The 8565-nt window shown below is 55.8% G+C and overlaps 1 protein-coding gene across 1 annotated transcript; it reads left to right on the top strand.

The window, feature by feature from the left end:
• Positions 1–6085: 6085 nt before the first annotated feature.
• PPDPF (pancreatic progenitor cell differentiation and proliferation factor) lies at positions 6086–7888 on the top strand (the record flags this gene model as incomplete). The annotated part of the gene is made up of 4 exons (XM_082007330.1): positions 6086–6140; positions 6982–7059; positions 7224–7320; positions 7537–7888. The coding sequence occupies 4 exons, from the start codon at positions 6086–6088 to the stop codon at positions 7646–7648; spliced, it is 342 nt and encodes a 113-aa protein (XP_081863456.1). The 3' UTR covers positions 7649–7888.
• Between the last annotated feature and the right edge of the window lie 677 nt (positions 7889–8565).

The raw sequence follows: 8565 nt of genomic DNA, 5'->3' as shown, positions 1-8565 counted from the left end.
AACTTGGGTTTCCTCTGAAGATTTTAACTCCTGCACTGCTCTTCACCTCCCCGCGGACATTTTAATATTGCTACTCTATTTCTTCCGGCTCTCCAAGATGCTGCCAGCAGCAAGGAGGGTGTGGAGGATAAGACTGCTCAGTCCGAGCCGCTGTCTGTCTGGGAAGCAGCCAAGATGGACATTTCCATGTTCTTAAATCTTTTTTAACTTCAAGGGAGGAGAAAAACACCACTTCAAATGCATCTCTTCAGGGACACCCTGACATTTCTGATGCCTGGATGTAGCATCTGCGGGGGCTGTGAGAAGCTGATCCCGTAAATCTCCTCGCGTGCCGAGGAGGGGACAGACCCTGATCTAGGTCAAGCCCAAGTGAGATAAGACACCTCTGCCCTGTAGGCTTAATGCTGTTTGCAGGACGCTAGGTTGATCCTGGACCACGCTAGTTTTAGAGCGGGGGAGTCTGGTGCTGTATCAAGCTACAACAGATTGATGTGTTTGTTTTGGCAGCCATGCACATCTCCGAGTTAGGAAAAGCCTGCATTAATCCTGGGGACGGCTTTTCTTATTAAACCATGGCCACTGCGCGAAAAGAGCCCTGGCTGCTCTTATCTTCTTATCGCTTTAATCGAAGGGCTGTTAATGGAGATACCTGGCTAGCAGCATAAGCTTTGGATGCATCCAGAGGGAGAAATAAGAATCAGGGAACTTAATGAGAAAATTTGTTGCTGAACCAACCCCCATCAAAGCCCAAGGATTTATATTAGTGAAGAATCTGTCTGCATGTGATGGTAATGAATGGTAGTGAAATCTCCCCCAGTCCCATGAAGCAGATGCTGGTCTAAGTTTTCTGCAGAGATGGATCCTGCTCAGCACCACTGCTGGTTTCTGCAAGATAATTTTCCATTTTTCCCAGAGGAACAGATGGGCCAAAAGTCAGGAACTCGGCGGACCAAGTTCACCTAAAGCCTCTGGACTACAGCAACCAGCGGTCGTCTTTTTTTACTGGTTTCTTTGAGTTGGAGACATCCCTTTTGTGTAAGCAAACCAGGCAGTTTGTGACTTTCTACCTAATTCTCTCCACAATGTGCTTATTTGCCGATCAGAGTCAGGATTTTGAGAGGCCCTGATGCCAATTCCGCGAGCCTTTTGGGAAATCAGCCTTGGATGCCTGCACCCCTTGGCACAAACTGCAGGTGAGGACAGCAGAGCTGCTCCCATCACCGCGGGGACGGCAGTGCATGTCCCACCCTGACTTCGGTTTATTCTCCTGCCAAAGTGGCACTTGGGTCACTTTGCTGCATATGTCCCGGAGAGGCAGAGCACGATAGCCAGCCAACAGGTGAAATACGCTGCTTACATACTGTACTAAAGGGAAGTCTCCCCTTGTACGGCCAGGACATCCCCTTTTCCAGTTTAAACATGTGCAGGCAGAGGAAGATGCCCAGGCATCTGTGTGCGGCCACGACACGACCACGGCTTTGGTTTCCCAGCTGCTCTTGCTCTGCCCGTAGTGTGGCTGCAAAGACTCTGGGCAGAGAGGAGAGGATGGCCCCAATGTAGTGTCTGGGGTGAACATTTTGGCTATTTTTTATCCCTAGGTGGCAGCAGCTGCCTGCACTCCCAAGCCCGGCACTGAGCCGCACAGCCGGGAAAGCGCAGCGCAGGAGGAGGAGGAGGAGGAGGAGGGCAGAGCCTGAGCACAGGTCGTGCCTGCTCCCTCCTCTGCAGCCAGAGGTCCTCAACAGAGGGAGACTTAAGCAAAACCCTCAGTGGGGCAGGATCAGGCCCTGTAGCGCTATAAGAGAGCTCAAGTCTGCATTTCTGCTGTGCTGGGAGTGAAAACTACTGCCTGCTCGGGTGCAGGAGGGTGGGGAGGGGGCTGCTGGGCACCTTTCTCACCATTGACCAAATTCTGAAGCCACGAGGGAATCCAGCAGCAGCATTAAGCCTCATTGGCTGGGCACTGGGGTGCCCCATCGTCCCCAGCGTTAGCTAACACCCATCTGTGGTGTCCCATGAGTGCTGGTGCAGCAGCTCCTTCCGCTCCGCAGCCTTTGCTGGCTTCCAGATGTTTCTGCCAAGTACAAAATGTGACACAAAAGGTGATTTCCCAACAGCACACACAACCCAGCAGATAACAAAAGCCAGTTGCCAGATGTAATGTGGAGCCCAGAGGCTCAGATTAAAAAAAAAAAAAGAAGGAAAAGACAGAAACCTTGCTCAAAAACAAACTGTAAGGAGAGTCGCAGCCAGCTCAGGGGCTCTAATTAGAGGAAAATCGAAGAGAAAATCTATCCAAATCTTGTCATCTGCTTGCTTTTAAAACTACTGATTCTCGATCAATACAAACGAAATGTATCTTCCGCTCCTCAACACACTCAGGACAGGCTTCGTCCTGGGAAACCAGACTGGGTACTCCATCAATCCCCCCGGCTGCTCTGTCCCACAGCGCTGCTCCCGCCACGTCATTAAGGAGAAATGGATTTGGCTTTGGGATGAAGAGCAGAGCCAAGACACATTTTGCTGGAGGCTGTAATTCATCCGCACGGTGAGACTGATCTCCCCTGGACCAGCGAGCCCCGATTCATCCCCCGGTGCTATGGGTGCAGCATCGCACCCGGTGCTATCTGCTTAATGAACTGAACCTTTAAAAAGCAGCCCTAAAATGTGGGTGTGAGTGGTGTCGTTGCACAAAGGGACTAGGAAGTGTTTGTTCATCTCTGCTCTATTATTAATTAAAGCAATTAGCCCACTCAGGCTCAGTGGGGTACAAAGCCATCCCGTACCCGCTGGGGAGAATATACACCGTTACAGAACATAATCTCTATATCAGTACACTCTTACTGCTGTGTACATTATTAAAGGGACTTAGGATGCAGGAATAGAACTCTCAGGCAGGATTTGAGGAGGAACCTTAGCCTGGATCTAAGGAAGACATTTTTCACCATGAGGGTGGTGAAACCCTGGCCCAGGTTGCCCAGAGAGGTGGTGGATGCCCCATCCCTGGGAACATCCCAGGTCAGGCTGGACGGGGCTCTGAGCAACCTGCTCGAGTTGAAGGTATCCCTGCTCATGGCAGGGGTTGGACTAGATGGCCTTGAAAGGTCCCTTCCAACCCAAACTACTCCATGATTCTACGATTCTGTGAAATGACACCAGCTTCACTAAAACAAAAACAACTTTTCAGGTCTGAAGCACCCAATTTTTAGCCTTTCTATCTTTCCCTTCTGGGCCAGGAAAATCTCCCAAATCTGTGCCCTAGAGTTCTCCATGCTTTGCAGCTGGTGAGGCTGGTCTGGGGGTCCCAGGGACCCCAAAATTAAACCACTGATCAAACCTGATCATGAGGCATAAAAACGAAGCCTAATGCTGGGTATGAAAACAACCACGTGGCTGTTTAAACTGCCTGTTGGTATTTGTGTATTCAAAGTCCATCATAACCTTTAGCCAACTCCTTCCCTGGAAAGTGCTGGGTCCGCATCATCAATGGGGAAACTGAGGCACGGCTGCAGCAACCTGGTCTGGAGCGGGATCACGCATGCTCTTGTGTTGGTCCTTAAACCTCTGGGGTAGACTTTGAAAATAAACAATTTATTGACAGCCTTGTGGTGCCAAGGCTTTCCCCGAAGCTGTCCCGGCCAATTTCCTGGGAGCGTGCATACGGGCTGTGCCCAGGGGAAGGCGCCCGTCCCAGTGGTGGTGGCAGGAGTGTTGCCTCTTGTGCCATGGGCCAGGAGGGGGGATTTGGGGACACAGGTCACCCGCAGTCTCCTCATGCTGGGGGGTTTTGCCCCGCTGAGAAACACAGCCCCAAGGGCAGCTCAGCCCTTTTGCAGCCCCATTTGCTGTGTGGGGAGATTGATGTCCTCCTGGAGCAACCCAGCACTGCCTCTCCTGGAGCTGGCTGCTCGTCCCGGGCGCCTAATGAGTAACTCCGGCTTAGTAACAAAAAATCGCAGACTGGAGGAAGAATGAACCCCATTGCATGAAGAGCTTGTGCCAGAACCACCCCAGGCTGGGTTATGACCTCCCTCCTGTCTCCAAACCCTAAAATGGCTAAAGCATCACCCCCCAAAATGCTGTTTTCTGAGGCTGCACTCAAGCCGCAAGGTTTTATTGCAAACTCTCAGCATGCCGGGCCACAGCACTCTGCCCTAAAGTGTTCCTGAATTTGGGAGAGAGAACAAACGACTAACACTTTAGCTATAGCTAATATCAAACTGCCTTTGGGGAGACACCGCCAGGCTCTTGTGTCCCTCCAGAGTACTGGTTGGACACTTGACGTGAGTTCACTGTGTGTTCTCAACCACATTTCCACGCCACGCAGCAAGCGATTGTCTGTAAAGTTTCTGTTTCCCTCTTACGTAGCGAGGGAAGGCGTTGCCTTGGCTCTGCGGGACTCGTACCCTGCAGTGCTGGTGACTTATACAGCTGCACCTATACAGTATGTTATACTGGTGCTCAAATATCAAGGAGTTGTATTTTGGTGTGGGTTGGTCCTTAGACCTTGCTGCAGGCTTTTTCCTCTAAAATAAAATCTTCTCCCCCCACATTGATACAGCCCAGCCAGATCAGAACCCTTTCAAATCCGTATTCATTTATTTATGCATTTATAGGCTAATTTTAAAGCCCCCCCCCCCGTAACGCTGAAGCGCGCAGATGAGCGCAGCCGCCCCGCCAGTGCTCGGCGCTGCGCACACGCTGCCCGCGCAGGCCCCGCCCCTCCCGGGGAAGTGGCGTCCTCCGGCCTCGCCCCCTATCCCAATTGGTGGGCGCTGCCCGCGGGGGCGTGGCCCGAGCGGATATAAGGTGGGGCGGGGGGCGGAGCCGCCAGCGCCGCGGCTCAGGCCGTGCGGTGCGGAGCGGACGCTGCGTTCCCCGGGCGGCGCCGCCGCCGAGCGGCCCCCGCGGCCCTAGTGCCCGCCCGCCGGACCCCGCCGCCGCCCAGTCCAGGTGCGCTGCGACCGGGAGTGCAGCCCCAGCGGGGGGAGAAATGGGGCAGCCCGTAGCAGTTTGGGGTGTGTGTGCTTTGGAAAGGGTCGACTGCAAGGCTGCAACGAGTCCCTTTGGGGTGAAGCTTACGTGAGGCCGCTCCGTGCCTCAGTTTCTCCAGGAAGGACTACTGTATTAACAGGGAAGACCGGGACCCCGGGGGGGCGGGGGGGGTCCCGGGGCGCTGGGTGCTTCCCCTGTGCCTGGCTCACAGCCCGGGTCGGTGCGTTTGCTGTTCCTCCGGATGGCCGTGGGCTCGGTGTCCTCCTGCAGGCCGCGGGGAGCGTGGCGTCTGCTGGCAGCTGGCACCTTCGGCTGTCTGAGCCTTTTCGGAGCTGGCTTGAGCCAGGAGGGATGAGGCCGTGGGGCATGGCAAGAGGCCACATCTTAGCAGGGAGGTGCTTTGTACCAGGAGGAGAAAAACACTCCTCCAGCTCAGAACTTGGGCGTGTTGCGGGCCAGGGAGAGCAGTTGTCTTGCCCGCGCTGGAAGCGGGCGCGGCAGGAGGGGGCTATGCTGTGCGTGACGGTGCGGCGCAGGCAGGTTTGCCCCGGCTGGGGGTGACGGAGGCGGTGCTGGGGACAGGCCGGGGCTGGAACCCCTTGCACGGAAATCCTCGGTATGCGCCCAGAGCTAAACACTCCTTTGCCACTTTACGCAATCTCTGCCTGAGATTTCGTAACTCCCAACTGTTGATACAGTGAGGGGAACTGGATTTCTGCAAGGAAGCAAAACACCGTGTGGGGTTCGGGGAAGGCGCTGTGCGGATTTGCCAGGCCTGTGCTCTGTGCAAGCAGTTGTTTTCCAGGGAATTATTTTGGCTTTGCACGTAGCTCTTGGCTCTACAGCCGTGGATTTAAACGGCGTGTAGCACCATGAGCGCTACCCTCTGCGCAGTGCCACTGTGAAGGTATGCATGTCAAATCTCTTGAGAAATCACGCTGGCACCGTTTAAACTCTTGCAGCTTTCTCGTGTGTGGGTAAGGCCCCGGGCAGGTGGGGGCTGTGGGGGCCCTGCTGCGGCCCCTCTGCAATGGCGGCTGCCCCTTTGCTCACAGGTTTTAGATCTGCACAAGAACCAAGATCGAGAACCATGGCATCCATCCCATCGAGCGGCTCGCTCATGGCGACGCACAACTACTACAGAAGTAAGGGCGGGCGCTCGGGGCCGAGGTGGGCTTGGGGCGGTGGGCACGTGAGCAGGACACTCCGCCAGGCTTGAGGGAACGTGGCTCCAGCAGAGGTGAAGCTGAGCTCAGGTGTGTGCTTGCAGCTGAAGCCCCAACGAGAGCTGGCAGGCTCCGTGGTGAAAAAGGACGGGCATCCTTGCTGCTGCTTGGACCCTCCTTTGGGCCACGCCAGCCCCTGCCCAGTCATACCAGTCGGAGATGGGTCTTGCAAACTCCTTCTCTTGTTACTGAGGTTGTAGGTGAGGGGAGGCGACGGCTTCAAATGCGTCTTGCAGCGTTCTTGTGGAAATGAGTTGCAAAACCAGTCAGGGCAACGGCAGCTACTGGTACATCTCCCAGGGAGAGACTTTCTGGTTTCACGAATTGCCTAAACCAGAGAGAATTCAAGTATTCTCCTTGAGCTGAAACTAGTAATAGGCTTGTAGCAGTTGGACTAAAACTGCATGGATTATATGCCGGAATCTGCATCCTCTTGGCCTCAAGTCATCTGCAAAGGCCTCCCAAGTGTTGCATACAGATGCAAAGCCATTAAATAATGTCCTTGGGGTTGCAAACGTCTTCCTACAGAGGTGTTCAGGTGCTTTTCTGCTACCTGCTCTTGGCCAGCTTGTAATCTCGCCAGTATTCCCTTCCTAGTGGTTTTTACTGACTTGGCACTTGCCCAGTTTTAGTGCCGGAGCAAGACAGTGATGATACTGAGCCGTGGCACCGCAGGGACGGCCACATCAGGGCTGTGCTCTGCTGTCTGTGGCACGACCAAGGGTCGGTGGTGGCTCTGATGGCCATGATCTCTCCGCAGGACGCCTGAGCTCCACATCCAGCAACAGCTCCTGCGGCAGCTCGGAGTACTCTGGGGAGGTCATCCCCCACCCCCCGGGTAAGTGCCGCCTGTCCCGGCTCGGGAGGACTCTGCCCTCGGCCCCTCCACTGCAAACCTTACTGGAGGTGATCAAGCCTCTCCTATGGGATAAGACCGGGGTGGTAGCGGGGCTGCCCGGGTTGCACTGACCCAGGCTTTCCTTGGCATGCGTGGTCCCGCAGGTCTGCCCAAGTCCGACCCCGGCCACTGGTGGGCCAGCTTCTTCTTCGGGAAGACAACTCACCCGGCCATGACGACCGTGTCGGAGTCCCCGGAGAGGTGAGTGCTTTCCTTGGATGAGATGATGCAGGGGATCGCCAATGCAGCACCCAGGGCAGCGGGGGACATCCCTGCTGCGTCCCCCAAGGTACATCCTGGCCCAGTGGGTGACATCTTCATGCCCAGGGCACCGACTCCTTGGCTGTGGAAATAAATGCAGAGCAACAATGGAACGCCTGGGCGCCGGCCTGACCCTTTCTCTGCTCTGTCTTGCAGCTTGGGAACGCTGCGGGTGACAACAGGACCGATGGCGTGTGGCTTGGTGCCGGCCCCAGGAGCGGGACGGAGACGCCACGCCAGCGAGCCCAGCTCCGGGCCCTCGGCATGAGCGGGTCGGCGGCTGCTCCCCACACCGGCGGGCACAGCCCCTTCCCCCCGTAGAGTAGGCAGGCTGCTCCAAGGCAAAGGTGCTGCTTTGTAATGAAAAAGTGCAGCAAACCCCCAACGATTCCCACACCAGCTTTTTTACTCTTTCTTAATGCAACTTCACCCTTTCTGCGCAGACTCGGTAACACGTTTTATTTACCTTGTACTTGTACAATGGCAACTAATAAAGTCGAGCAGCCTTTCAAAACCCTGCGGGTCGTTCTTCCTCCGGGGTGGGAGGGCAGAGTGGTGCTGGGGATGTCGGGGGGGCCGGACCGGGACACGGTGCAGCATCCCACTGCAGCACTTCCAGCAGGGTCCGGTAGTGCCGGATGGCACGGTCGTGCCGCTGACTCACCAGTACGTGTGCGTGTTGTGTGTGAGCAAGATCAGGCGATGCTGCAAATGCTTCCCCCACCCTTTCTTCCTTACTTGGCTGCACAGCCTGTGCCTGCTGGCACCAAGCTCGCTCCGCTCCCCGAGCGTGTTGCTGCCCTGCCCTGCTCCGGTGCCTCGTGGAGTAGGAGCGAGTGCTTGGGGCTGGGGGAAGGATTTGGGTGTGGAGTGAGCCCTCCGTACTGAGGGGAGAGGTAGGGCCTGTTTGGGGCTTGCATTTTGTGGTTCTGATGTCAAGCTGGAGCTCGTGGGGTGGATGGCAGCTCAGGAGCCCAGCTGGCCCATGTGCTCTACTGCCTTAAGTGCTCTTCTGGCTGATTTTTGTCTTCAATTAGTCAACTTGGCTTTTTTTGGTCCATCAGATGCTGCAGCCCCGATGGCAGCGGGGGCCGTGGGACCCCTGAGTGGTGACTTTGTACCTCCGGCATCCCGTGCGGGCAGGGGCGAAGGGCGAAGCTGTGCTCGGGCAGCTGCCGGGGGCAA

Source organism: Phaethon aethereus (genome assembly GCF_964289735.1).
Source record: "Phaethon aethereus genome assembly, chromosome: 16".
Lineage (NCBI taxonomy): Eukaryota > Metazoa > Chordata > Aves > Phaethontiformes > Phaethontidae > Phaethon > Phaethon aethereus.
This window is presented reverse-complemented; position numbering and strand designations above follow the sequence as displayed.